This window comes from Telmatherina bonti (genome assembly GCF_933228915.1).
Source record: "Telmatherina bonti genome assembly, chromosome: 2".
In the NCBI taxonomy this organism is placed as follows: domain Eukaryota; kingdom Metazoa; phylum Chordata; class Actinopteri; order Atheriniformes; family Telmatherinidae; genus Telmatherina; species Telmatherina bonti.
Genome location: NC_136620.1, coordinates 23,165,548 through 23,179,826, shown reverse-complemented (window position 1 = coordinate 23,179,826; position 14,279 = coordinate 23,165,548). Strand labels below are relative to the sequence as shown.

Here is a 14,279-nt window from a genome sequence, read left to right as displayed (position 1 = left end):
CATAAGCGTTGTACGCCCTGCGTAGATCCAGAGGCTCGACCTATGCAAGGACCCAATATGCATCTGGGTTACACAAACACATCTTCACTGAAGTACTAGCTTGTGATTGGTCAGCGTGATTACATGGTTTTGGGTGTTTAGGACTTGTCACTGAATGCATAGACATACATATGTGTTTATATGTATATATGTCTATGGCTGAAAGAATGCCGTTAGCCGCTAATGCTGTCCTAAAACAGGAAATACTTGCTTGAACTGAAGCATTAAACTGAAACTGAATTATGAAAACTCTGTCCTGTTGAGTTAACAGACCAATAGCAGCCCTACTGCAATCTGCAGACTCTACGCTCAAGCATAAACTCACACTCCATCTTCGTCAGGCCCGGTCTGTCGCAAAAGCTGTGAAAATATAAACTGCCCTCAAGTCTTTGTAGATTTAAAAGTCATGGTGGAAACATGTAAAAATTGTGGAACAATTTTGAAATAATGTAGTTTTTTGCAGTGTCCAGCTTTTTTACAGTGTCCAGCATTAAACAGCTGATTTTTACTTTTTTAAAGCGCTCTGCCTCTCTGATCCTTTTGTTTTATACCCCACCATGATACCTGCCTGTTGCCAATTATGCTAAATAATTGCAACATGTTACTCCGGTTGTTTTAGTTTAGTTTTAGTTGTCTTCCTTTCAAAGCATTTTCTTACCTCCACGCCAACTTACTTAGACCTGTTTCTTGAAAGTTTGTATTTTTCTTACCTTGTAGTATTTTTTTAAATCAAAAAGTAAAATGCCTCCGTTTATTTAATGTTTTCTTTTCACCATTTGAAGTTAAATATTAGCTTATGACATTTATAAAAAGAATTGGATTCTGTTTTAATTTAGATTTTACAGTGTCACAAGTTTTATTTGGGAATCAGGATTATGTATAAGTGTGTGAGCGTGCTCCACTACTCGATAGAAGCTCTAGGGTCTTTATCCCAACGAGCTCAACTGTGCTGACTGCAGCAAATCCTGTTAAGAACCTTCCCACAATCTCTCACATACACCAACGCACAAACACAACGAAGGATCACTCACTCAGTCTGCAATAAACACACACATTGTTTAAGGAGCTTGGCTTTCTTGACTATCTCAAGTCTCCTAAACATGCAGCCCAGTGGTGTTGAGGGCTAAACAAATTGACTCAGTGCAAGATGCAGTATTGCCCTGTGAAATGTAATGAAACCCTGCTCTAACTAATTACAAGCAATACCACAAGGGTTTTGTCCTCATATTCACTGTGCCACAGAAAAAAACAGCTACAACCACCAGCAGTTTCTGCATACCCCTCTAGCAGATCTGTGTGTCTTGTGAGATTCAGATTAAACGTTCCAACTTATTATCCATCATGTAAAACTTTAAAAAAGAAATCTGATCAGTTTCAGATTAATCGTGCAATAGTGAAGTGAAACTAATCAAAAGCCAGAGTTTCAAATGTTCAGTTATAATAACTCAAGCCCTGTAACAGATCCAGTCATCTGATCAGTGATAAGATCATAAGCTTTTATAAAGTAAGACAAAGGGAGCATACTAATTTAAAACTTCTCTTTCATAATAATACCACCAAAACAAATCAGAGCTTTGACTGAAATCCAATCAAAAGGCTCCTGTGGTTTTAAGTAGATTTTTGTTGTTGTTGTTGTTGTTTTGACCTTCATCAGAGTCTGGCAGGACATTGTTCATGGAGACACAGGAAGTGATCAATGCAGCCTACTGACCTTTTTGTGTTGTAAGCTGTGTCCTGAGGAGTCTCTTCCAACAGGGTGACGTAGACCAGAGCACAAGTCAGAATGAACAGCACCGTCACCGTATGAGCTCGCCTTTGGAAGAAGTGGGAGAGAACACACGAAGAAGAAAAAAGGAACAATATAAATGCTGGTATAGAGGGGAAAATGTCAACAAAAGCCACTGAAAGTATTTAAAGGGAAAATATGGTGTTTAAAAAGACAATGGTAGGAATATTAAGAATATTAGCATATGCAATTTAAACTAAAAGTTTAATAAGTTTCTTGTTGGGAAAATGGTTTAATGGAGTTAAACACAGTGAGAAAAAAAATTCTTCAAACTTCAGCTCAAACAAACCTACAGCAAAAAGTCAAAAATGGCTTTTGAATCATTTTTCCAATTGAACTGTGAAGCTCCTCATTTCTGCTTATATACCTGTGAGCATTTAACATCTTCCTGCTTTGATACACCTGAAATTGAGTTTGGAGGCTATGATGTTGGCTGTTTGTCGGCTGTCAGCCATCTTGTAGATCCATGCTTAAGTGCAGTGCTTAAGTTTATATTTTTCCATTTACAAATATTCTATCGATTAATGAAGGTCTTTCAGTGATCTTTGGAAAGCTAACAAAAAAATCCAAAAGTAATCGTTAAGTTAAAAGAAGAACCTATTTTTTCCCCATTAAGATGCAGGACTGGAAAGTTAGCACTGTAAAAAGCCAGTATCACATGACCAAGATTATTCATTTTTATGCGTGGCACCAGCGTAGTGAGTAATGTACTGAACTGAACCACTGCCTCAATGAAATACACCTGTACACTACCAATTAGATTATACTGCTTTAGTATTTGTTTTTTTTTTTTTTTCCTCTCTACTGTGGCAAAAATCCAACTTCACAAATTCTGACATACCTCTAGAAGATCTGGAGACCTATTGTTCAAGACTACTTAAAGAGATTATAAGGAAATCAGGCTTCTTAAGGAAAATAATGTCTCAGTGTTGGTTTAATTTGCAGCCTTACATATAGCCTTCACCAGTTGGTATGTGGGGGCTTTGTTTTTAGCAACTTGCTGATCATTTTACAACACTAATGTCCATTACTAATTCGTCAAGCTTTATAAAACAAAGATGGCAGTTGTAGCCTATTCTTCTTAGTATTTGCAACCAGAAAACAGTATGAAGAAATAACTTTTGAGCAAGAGAGAGCACAGTTGCAGGACGGAGTTGTCATGTTCATGTTTACAGTTAGCTGAAATCGGACCTGCTACAACAGTAGCACTCTTTGATGTGCATTCAAAGTTAGATAAATGAAAGATAATAAAAAGTTGTCATCACATTATGTTGGTGACACTCCTTGGGATAGTTTAACTTCAGTTAAACTGCCTTTTTCTCCATTCAAACTGAAGTCATTGCAGAGAGTCATGACAGTCCTACAGGTGTCATTAGCATTTTGTCCTTGTTCCACCTCCTCATCCGACCTGTTTAGCAGGAGACGCAGGGGAGGGACTGGCTTCTCTCTCTTGCCTAACAACCAAACAACAACATCGGGAATGAAAAGACAGAAATACAAGTCTGGTTCAAGTGAAAGACAGATTTGGATTTGGAATGCATCTGTGTGCTTGAGGTTGAGCATCTAGATAAATTAAGCTGCTAATTTAAGACAACCTAATGTCAGGGTTAGAATATAACCAGAGTAGTTTCAAGACTGACTGCAGGGTTAAAATATATTTACTTGGTTGTTGAGTTTTTTTTTGTTTGTCTTTTTTATTCAAACAAAAATTCTCCAGAATTTGCCTGGTTTGAACATAAAGTCTATTTGGTACATATGTTTATTTGATGGGAAAAAAAGAGAAAGATAGAAAAACTAAATTCGGTTTCATCAGATTGGTGTCAAACCTGTTCCTTTTTTTCATGAAAGAAATTATGTGTTTTGTGTGAGCCAACAGAACAGGCTACATGCCACATGCTTTAACAACTAAAGGAAGATGATGTCACATGCAAACAAAGACATACACTGCAACGCTTTGGAGTCCAACACGATGCCTCAAGGCTTCTGTGTGGTCTCAGCCATCGGAAATTTACTTGTAGCAACTCTCATTTTTCCGTCTTCCTGCCTTTCCAAATCTCTTTCCAGTTATCAAAAGTCAGCTGTCAAAAAATTTGGGAAATAGTTTGATTCGAGGCAATGGCTGGCAGCAGCAGTGTGTATTCTAAAAATAAATTAAAAGCTGCTAGATTAACATTTCAAGTCACAATGACTCAGAGTTTTTCAGCGTCATGGATATTTGAGTTTTATTTTTTTCTTCAAAACTTGTTATAATAATTGTGTGAAGTGTTACCCTGTAAATGTTCAAATAGTCACATGATCTTATGGTACAGGGCTGTAAATGGAATTCTAAGACTGCGATAACCAATCTGGTAGATCTAGCTACTGAAGCCAAACTCCGTCCCTCTAATAATATTAACCACAAGCACTGATTTAGTCATACTGAGGCTACGCTGTGCTACAGTTCTGTAAAATAAAAATAAAAGTAACCTTACACAAAAGCAGTCAACCTTAACATACATGGAGTTTGTTGGATAGAAACCCCTTGTACATTCCTGTTAAATTTCTAATCCCCTTTGCTGCTGAGGATGCCAAACAGCTTGGCGTGATCCACACATACTGGACACGGGCTAAAATATTCCTGGAGCGACAAGTTGGCGGGCCAAGTCAGCGACTCATCAGAGAAGATTACAAAAGAGGATGTCACCTTTCCAGACCAGCTGGTTTACAGCATGCAGGTGCATAACACCTGCATGCTGTACATCTCAACACACGCCTTTTGTGGCTTTGTATTCTGCATGCTAATGTCTGCCTTCCAGTATGTCATAGGATAAGTGCTGAGAGCGCAGGGTGGGATATTAGCTGGTGTCTGGTCAATAACAGACTCTAAGTTGGATGAAAAATGTAGTCGTTCATCACAGCATAGCAGACACTTGGAAAACACCTTTAAAAAGTGGGGAGCTTTTTTTTTTGTGATTTCAGCAGAACAAATTTCCTGCTGCTCTGTAGGTGATCCTCTGACTTGAATGAATTACATTTGCAGATTTTTTTTTTTTAACAAAGTTGCAGTATTTCTTGTGATTAATGGAGGTCATCTGAATCTGTCTTTCAGATAACCTTGCTACAGACACACACACCCTTGCTGACAGCGAACAAATGGATCCCCTCTGAATCAAAACTCACCAAAAAAAGGTGTTGGTCCCGTCGTCATAGACTTCGCATTCAGTGTTTCTCCAGTGCAGACTCTCCCTCGAGGTTTGCTTAATCATCTTAGCTTTTATGGTTGTGCTATGCTCCGGACAACCGAGATCCACCGAGCCGTTGTTGAGCTGCTCTGCAGCGGATGCGGCGGAGGCGCACTTGCCGGCGGCGCTGCTGCTGGCTACGCCGCTTCTCCTGGGCTCGGGCTTGGTCATGGTTTAACCAGCCAACCACCCACGGTACTGTCAAAACTATCCTGTGCGCTCTGGTTTATCCCTGAGCTCTGCCCCTCCTCTGTCATTCGCGTCTGCCCCACCCAAGTGGTTGTCAGCATCCTGAGGTGGTCGGAGGAAATGAACGTTAAATAGGGCGATAACAGGGAGGAGAGAATAACCTGAAAATCACGTCCTATCATTCTTGTATTGACCTGCCCTGCACAGACACCAGACATAGGAAGCATAATGCGAGATGTAGCTGAGACCTTTTCTTTGGCAGAACCTACTTACAACAAATCATGTCTAAATAGCAAGCAGTGCTAAGAGTATCGCGTGTCAGCAATGGCGACCACCAACATATTCACTTTAGGGACATTTAACAGGACGTCGGGTGATGAATTTTAGTATCTGCACCGCGATGGGAGCCTTTTAATGACAGACAGATTGGTTAAACAAGTTAGCTATTTGTAGCGACTTTTTTTTTCTAACTGACCTTGCCCCCAACGTAAAGTTAACTTGCAAGCTGTTATTAATTAACTAACCACGAAGCTATCATTATTCAACACAGCGTTTCACCGCGTAAATGCAGAAAAACAGTCTGTAGACTAGCTTTCAAGTGGCTGCTTTTAAAATGTAGCTAACGTCACTTACCAGCTAAATTTATGGGATTACTGGCTGCCGTCAGGATGAGCTCCAGAGCCGCTACATTTCTACAAACTATCAAATCCGCTTTGCTTCAAGATTAAATTAATTAATGGCTATCGATTTCACAGAGGTCAGACTGCCACCACCAAAACTACAGATTCACGGACCGCTTTAGTGAGTCTTTCGACAGTACAATCTATACACATAATCACATGGGCGAATAGTTTGTTAGAGACACAACTGTGTTTCTGGTCCATTTCCTTCAAAATAAAATGATTAACTCATGTCACGAATTTAAGTTGTTTTACTTTGGAATTAAAATATTCAAGACGGAAGTCATTTTTGGGCTACTTGCTACAACTTCTGAGTATTGACAGCCCGACCTTTCTGGCGGGTTTAGTGTAAGACGGTATATTTATAGCCTTTGTTTATAAGTAAATAAACACGTTTTGAAATCCTGCTACAATCCGGCTACTATCGATTGAATAATAGTTATTTGAGTGAAGTGTGTTTAATTTGATAAATTGCAAGAGCATGTTGTTAAAAAAAAAAGACTCCTTACGCATGGATGTAATTGGGTAGTTTTAATGACGTCATATCCGCTTCCTTATAAAATAAAACTATTCAATAAAAATTTTTTTTAAAAACGTAAATTTTTGTAAGTTGAAATAGATACATTTGAATCAAACATAAAGAAAGTAAACAAAACCTAAGGGTTTGAATTATCTCCCTAAACCTTTTTGTGCATCACAAAAACCTTTTCAAAGTAATGGTAATTTTGTGTTTACGGTAGTATTGAGCTATAGCTCCAAATGTCTTCACCAAATATATCTTTAAATTATTCCAGATCTGGAATGAGATTCTACTCCGAGTAAGGACTGGAGAGGGAGATCAACAGGCAGATTAGTGTGGTGTCTGCAGTGATGTGGACCCACATCAGTCTGTTGTGGTTAAGGAATTGAGATTACTAAAAAAAAAAAAAAAAAAAAAAAAAAAAAAAAAAAAAGCTCTCAATTCGCCAATTCTTACCCTCAGCTCAGCTCTATCAAGAGTTGTAGGTAGAACATGTGTCCCACTGAGAGGAGACACTTGGGAAGATGCAGGACATGTTGGATAGACTACATCTCTTGGCTGTCCTGGGAATGCTTCAGGACCCCCTGGACAAGCTGGCAAATGCCGCCTGGTACAGGAAAGTCTGTGCTTCCCAGTTCTGCTCACCTATTACATACTCTGAAGCAGGCTTGAAGCGATAATGTTGTTCATATTCTCATGGCGTAAAAACAAGAAAGAAGGCTTTGCTTTTGAGGGACATGTAGGCTTGACAGGCAGCAGCTGCCTTAACATCTCAATGTCAAATAAGGCAAGAAAAAGGATGGATAGATCTAGAAGTCTCATCCAAGATGGAGAGGATTTAATTTGTTCCTTGTCTGTGTTGAAAAACAGCATTAATTAAGTTATTAACTTGCATTTACTTTACTACATTATTAGTTTACCAATTAGCCAGCCGTGGATTGTCTGTACAAATTGCTCTTGTCAGCTTGTAGTTGTATTTTGTAAGACAATAAAAAAGTAATAAAACAGGTGCTTTATGTGTGAATGCGTGTATGTTACTGTATGTGTGTGTGTGTGTGTGTGTGTGTGTGTGTGTGTGTGTGTGATTGACATGCAGCACCCACAGCTAAAAAAGTCAACCCTCTCTGCAGGCTAGATTAGACGCAGTGGGTAGATGATAAACTCTGGCAAAACAGGTTTTGTTTTCAGAAGGTAAATGAATGGCTTGTGTCTTTAGGAATTCATCCAAAATTCTGTTTATGATGGTTTTTCTTTGCATATAATATCACTGACATTAAAACAGAATAAAAACAAAACTTTCTGTTTTTGAAGAACATAATTTTAACTGACTCTGATTCATTACATTGCTCTTTGTTCAATGTTTGGGATAGAAATGACAGACCATTAAATGTCACTTTGTGCTGTTTTGTGAAATAACATAGAAACAGAGTTTACATAAGTTCAAAAGTTATCAAGACAAAAGAACACAGCTGTAAATTCTTACTTTAAAAGGAAAAAGACTGATTATTTTTAAACAGCAAAATAATGTTATGCAAGCCTTTGGTTTTCTTCATGGTTTATGAAAACATAACCAGAACTAAAAAAAACTGCATAACTTGGTAAATGTTTTTTTTAAAAGGTAATGTTATATTCATTTATTTATTTCACTTTATATTTCAAGCTCTCTTTGGTCCGGTTATGCCTTGTTCCAGCACTGGTTGCAATGGTCCAAACCTCAGCCTGGTCTGCAATATGTTGACAAGACCTTCTGAAAGTTGTGATTAGATAAATGCTAAACGATACAGTCAAGTTATTGTTCAGCAGCAATAATATACAGTATTTTATCAAAGAACTCCATGATTCAACAACAAAATATTGAATCATGGACCGAAATCAGTTTTTCACTGATATCACTGACATTAAAAATGAATAAAAACAAAACATCTATCCATCCATTTTCTTAACCACTTAATTCAATCCAGGGTCACAGGAATCTGGAGAGGGTACACCCTGGACAGACCACCAGACAGATCATTTTAATTTACTATATTTGTAAGTTTTAGGTTAGTTAAAAGAATCATTATACAGAATATCATGCTTTTCATTTATTTATTTAGTTTGTTTTTAAACATTTTCCATGATCAGACAATATTTTATGTCCTTATGCATAAACCTTTGGAAATGAAAAATGGGGCACTATCTGTGTGGTACAAAAAGCCAAAAACGACGCTGTCATCTCTCAGTGTTTGATACATGTTCTGAACCGGGTCAACTGCTTGTCTGTAACAACTGTTGCATAATTGACATGGGGAGAAACAATGAAACACTGCTTGTGTATGTTATTGGCTGGACTGCATTCATTTGATACCAACTCATATATTACCCTCATCCAGAAACCCTCTACAGCTGGGTGTGTCATGCTTGCCAACTTCATAGGTGGCATGCAGAGAAGACTGTTTTGAAGCTCTTACCTGAGACTGCAGGATCAAATAACATTTTTACAGCTTTTAAAAGGACCAACAGTCATGCCTGCAGCATCTGTGCCACATCTAAGGAACGAGTTAGTTCAAGAGTATGGTATGTGCGGGTATAGATATCAATACCTGGGACATGGCCTTGAATGCTTTTATGGACCAAAACCAGGAACATCCAACACTAGCAACATTGGAGAGAAAAAGAAAAAGAAAAAATGTGATAAACTGTAATAAATAAATAAATAAATATATAAAATTCTAAATTGAAACAATAATTGCCTTTTGCATGTATTGATTTCTTATTTTGTCCTGTTATTATCATATCATACAATATGATACAAGGCCTGTACAATACATACATAATTTTACTTTTTTGTTTGTTTTGTTTCCTTGACTCAAAGATTTGCAGTGATAATCTTTGACAAGAACATCTTCAAATACGCACTTCTAAAAGATTTTTTTTTTTCAGCCTCTGGCCTCTCCATCAACCAGTTTTCTGTTTCAAATCTGCTCAGCTATGGAGTGTTTGCCCTCTGGATATTTTAATTTATTTCAAAGAACAAGCTAAGCCACCTTGAGAATGTGGCTATGCGTGTTTAAAAGCTGAAAGAATAAAACTCCAGCTTTGTCAACCAGGCCAAGGATCATGGTTTGTGTTGACTGACAATATCTGGTTCTCTGTTGGAGAGTGAGATGGTTTTTCTGTCGGTGCTTGCTTTCTTATTTCATGCCCTTAAAACTGTTTACTAAGTATGACTGAGGAAGTGTCTCTCCTTCTCCCAATGTAAATCAGGAACCAATTTAAAAGAAAGTAAAAATAGGTGAAAAGCAAGATTAATTCTTTTTGAACAAAGTTTTAGGTCTTATGTTCAAACTTAAATGAAACATAAACATAGATTATAGTAATGCCCATTAACTGTGATCCACTTGAAAAAAAAGTTCAGGCACTTCATTAGTTTACAAGCTAAAAAAACTACAAAAGATCGGTTCAGATCTGATAAAGCTAAGTTATTTACACCAGTGATGCCCATCCTGGACCTCAAGGAATTGCAGGAATTAGCTGTTTCCCTTTTGCAGCACACCTGATTCAAATTAAATGGATCTCTGACTAGCTCTGCATAAGTCAGCAGGAAAACCTCAAAAGTCAGCAGGACTTTGGGGACTGGAGTTGGGATCCCTGATCTACACTGCTTAAATCATTAAGTCTTATTTGAGCAGGTTCAGCTCTCCATCAGAGGGAGCCAAAGAACAACACATGACACTAGTCCTGATTCTATGAATCTGACTGTAGAAGTCTGATGTTTGCCTAACTTAAAATTCATATACTTTTCCTGATGATGATCTTCAATGACAACCAAAGATGGAAAGAAGATCTGTGAAGTGTGTCTGAGCCTTAAAAATGAATATTGTACTGTAAAAATCACTGTGTTTTTAAATTAAATTGTGCTCAAAGTGCCCAGTAGTCCCCTGTGAATTGGACTGTACAGTGTTTTCTATCATGTGAAGTCAGTTTCTAAACCACAGACTGCAGAAATGCAAAGTGAACTTTGGAGAGCAACTAAACAGAATGATGTTCCTCAATGTCAAATTGCAAGGAAAAAATAAATTTGTATCTTATACAATAATTATACTAAAAAACAGACATGATTCCTGTCATGGAAATCTCTGTGGAGGTTCAGAAACACCTCCAGAAATCAATGCTAATTCTTTTCTCTGTCATCAATGTCAAGGGCAGGATATACCTTGCAATCTGCTGTTCATGCTTTCTTAACAATGAGTTGATGTTTTAGAGCTACATATGGCAGCACAAGTAATTTAACTATGTTCCAGCAATTAAAGAAACAGAAATAAAGACATCTGATATACACATGACGTTTTTAACCACACTTTTTTCATAAAGCAGGGTAATTTCATTTTATATTGCAAATCTTCACCCATTCATTTGAAGAGAAGAAACTGCAAAAATGTACAATTTGTCATGAAAGTTTTAAATATTTCCCTACTGCAACACACCTGATTAAAATAAAAATGCTTTTAATCGTCAAGTTCTGCACAAGCAGAAATGTTCGCCTGCAGCAACTCTGCAGGCGAACATTTAAAACCTGCAGGCCAGCGGCCCAGGAGATGGTTTTTGATCCCTTCTATATAGCTTGTGTTGAGAATTTGGCCGATTATTTCTAATCCCGTTGAATGTAGGTTTCGATAACGCGCAGTTTCAGTTGTGAGCCACTGGAAGGCGCTATGCACCCTATTATACACAGTAAAGACGTCGTTCGTTTCTCTACTATTTAAACCCTCTGACTACAGACTCCGCCGGCAGCCTGGCGACACTTATCACTGGCTATTGTTCTAATACTGTTCTAATATGGTCAATTTTACAATGTTGCACTAAATTTATGTAAGCTATGCCCGTGTTGATTGTAACAGACAGTTATGACCGTGGTGACTTTGTACTGTTTTCTTTTCTTTACAATAAGGTGCAGGCCATATCCAGTGCCTAATTACATCTTAATCATCTGTTCTCATTGCACAGCTGTGAGTGGAACCGTTTAAAGCAGTTTTCATTCTCACTGAAAGCTTTTTACTTTCCATCTGCTCAAAACCTGTCACCTAAAAAAAAGTCACCTAAAAGGCTGAAAGGAAAAGGACTTTGGGGTAATTTGTTTAACATCAATCAAACGTCCTCGCGCGACGAATAACGCAATAATCAACTCTATGAGCATCCTTGATCGAAAAGTGCGTGATGCGCGCGCTGCTTCAGCGCCATCTCCTTGACTATACGGACTTTCTCCAAGGTTTGACTTTGGAAGAGAAATCAGGACGCCCTGCTCTGCTCTGCTGATGCAGGGAACGGGGGTCGATGGGAAATCAGCATGCCTGTGAATTTGAGGAGGGTTGGACTTAAAGGTAACCAATCAGAGGGGACCGAAGTGAGTCGCGACACGTTGGGAGGTTATATATGTCGGGCCTCAGTACACAAGGTACATTTAAACTCAGCTGAGAGGGCAGAGGGGAAGTGAGAGTCAGCAGAGGAGACACGCACTCAGTTTTACATCAAACAGCCAGAACATACGTAATATTCAGAAATTAGTTACTCATATTGGCCTTTTGGGGGGTTTTGTTTTTTAAAAAGGGTTTTGGAGATGTCCCACGTCCAGTTATCGAGCAGTGCGCTGGAGAGGTTGGTGGCCCGGAGGACCTTTCCTCTCCACAGACGGACCAGCGTCTGCCGCAACCTCTTCGGACCGGTAGATCACGACGAGCTGAGCCGGGATATGAAAGACAAGCTGCGGGAGATTTCCGAGCGGGACCAGCAGAGATGGAACTTTAATTTCGAGACCAACACCCCACTTGAAGGGGATTACCAGTGGGAAGAAGTGTCCGTGGATAAGACGCCGGTGTTTTATCAGGACTGTGTGCAGGACGGCAGGACCAGAGTGCCGGCGACACCCGTGAAGCAGAGACCGTCCTCGGACGCTGAACTCCTGGAGACCCCTAATGTGGATGTAGTAATGGAGCGCTTATCGGTCCCCGAAAGCAGCAGCACCAGCAGCACTCCCTGCCCGGTGGAGGTGAACCAGGAGAACCGCAAAGACAAACTGAACTCGGGGACTTCCAGACAGGCTCAGTGTGTTAGACGCAAGAGGGCGGCGGCTGGCAACAACACACACATCACAGGTAGGCTGAGTAAAAAGCACTTTAAATCTAATTTAGGTAACTGTGTGAATTTGGTTTAAATTCTAAAATAAGTAGGTCTATAAAATAATTTCATCTAATGTTTCCCTGTCATTCCAGACTTCTTCGTGAAACGAAAGAAGGCTGCTGATAGAAAATCTAATGACATGAGCGCTTGCCATCTTTCCATGTCTCCGATCCCGGTGGAACAAACTCCACGAAAGAGGATTCGTTGAAGGTAAATTAAATTTGTCTTCATAACTATGATAATTATGACTTGTTGACAAATTAAAGTTTTATATGATTATTTTTGTATTTATTTGTGTTATTGCATGGGATTACACGAGTCTTATCGGGTGGGGGAGGTGAGGGGACTGTGGTGGTGAAATCGCAGTAGTAGTGATAGTAGTAGCTGTAGTAACACCAGCGGTTGGGGGAGGGGGGAAGTGCGTCACAGTGTGGCGGGAAAAAACTCAGCTAAAGGGCGACGCCTGCGTCTCCTGTGCCGTGCCTCCTGTTTCCGCAAAAAGCTGACTCGTCGTCTTTCCCGGCAATAGCTGTTCTTTAGAACTCTGAGGTGTTTTTTTTTTTTTTTTGACTTGTTTAATTTCTTCACTAGGTGGTTATTGCACTATTTCCCTGCGCTTTTTTGTGGATACCCGGAAAGCCGTTTACACCCACCGAAGAGGAAGAACAAGAGGGGGGAGGAGAGCGGTGCGGGACAAAGAAGTCCGACAGGTCGGCTGCGGCTCGGTGCTCACCGGCTGAAGCCCGGAACAGACTCTCAGGACTGAACGGTTTGGGGTGGTGGGAGGGAGAGGGGGGGGGGGGGACGAAAAAGGAAAAGAGAAATTCTCCGAATGACTTCTATCCAGTACAAATGTAGCATTCATTGTTGCTTTTGCATACAGCCACTCGACAGTGTTAAATGTTTTAACATCTGTGCAATCCTAAAATTTTCTTTAAAAGAATACACTGGCCAAAAGTGTACAGCTTTATAGAGACAATAGCATATATTTTGTTTTTATTTCTGTTCTGTTTTCTTCTGTAAATGTATATTTTTTAAGTTTATTCTAACTTATAAGTTATTTATGTTTCTCTTTAATTGTTAAATGCCTTGATTTAGCCAAAGGGCATATTTTCTATTTTATTTTATTATTTACATTTTTGTATTGTGATATTCTTTTCAATCATGTAGCTTCTCCATAGTTGTCCACACTTGAAAAATAGATTTTTCTTTGTGTCTCTGAGCCGTGTTGTTTTTTGTTTTTTTTTGTGCGTTTTCATACAAGTGCCCTAATTATGTCTTGTAAAAGATTGGAATAAAAAGAAATATCTTTCACTTCAAGTTTAAGATTTGTTTGTGCCTTGTTTTTATCATTTTATCATCTAAGTCTTGCTTAGATAATATGATGTGACACTGAGACGAGGCTGTGGCTGCCTCTGACTTCGCAGATCTACATCATGTTTAATGACTTCAGAGTTATGAAAGCATCACCCGTCTCCGTTACGTTACAGTAATCGTAATTTATAGTTTTGTTACAGTTTGTCTATCAGGACTGGGCCACATTCCCTGCGTGTTTCTTTCTCTGTGGACTCACGGAGGAAACACGCATTCAGACGTGCAACTTTAATGGCAGCTGCGGGGTATAGGCTCGGATTTAAAGGCCTTTTCGCCCTTCTAAAGAAGCAGCAGCTGCCTTTGGATCCCCGCTT

General features: G+C 39.1%; 2 protein-coding genes across 2 annotated transcripts in view; one reads left to right on the top strand and one right to left on the bottom strand.

The window, feature by feature from the left end:
* ptdss2 (phosphatidylserine synthase 2) overlaps window positions 1-5,983 on the bottom strand; it is a 25,714-nt gene extending 19,731 nt beyond the window's left edge. The window contains exons 1-3 of the mRNA XM_079247212.1: window positions 5,869-5,983; window positions 4,985-5,337; window positions 1,751-1,852 (exon numbers count right to left, since the gene is read on the bottom strand). Of these exons, the coding sequence (XP_079103338.1) occupies window positions 1,751-1,852; window positions 4,985-5,217 (335 nt within the window). The 5' untranslated portion in view covers window positions 5,218-5,337; window positions 5,869-5,983. The remainder of the gene's footprint in view (window positions 1-1,750; window positions 1,853-4,984; window positions 5,338-5,868) is intronic.
* A 5,910-nt stretch (window positions 5,984-11,893) lies between these two features.
* cdkn1cb (cyclin dependent kinase inhibitor 1Cb) lies at window positions 11,894-13,856 on the top strand. Its single transcript, XM_079255886.1, has 3 exons — window positions 11,894-12,566; window positions 12,684-12,801; window positions 13,183-13,856. The coding sequence occupies exons 1-2, from the start codon at window positions 12,032-12,034 to the stop codon at window positions 12,797-12,799; spliced, it is 651 nt and encodes a 216-aa protein (XP_079112012.1). The 5' UTR covers window positions 11,894-12,031; the 3' UTR covers window positions 12,800-12,801; window positions 13,183-13,856.
* The last annotated feature ends 423 nt before the right edge of the window (window positions 13,857-14,279 follow it).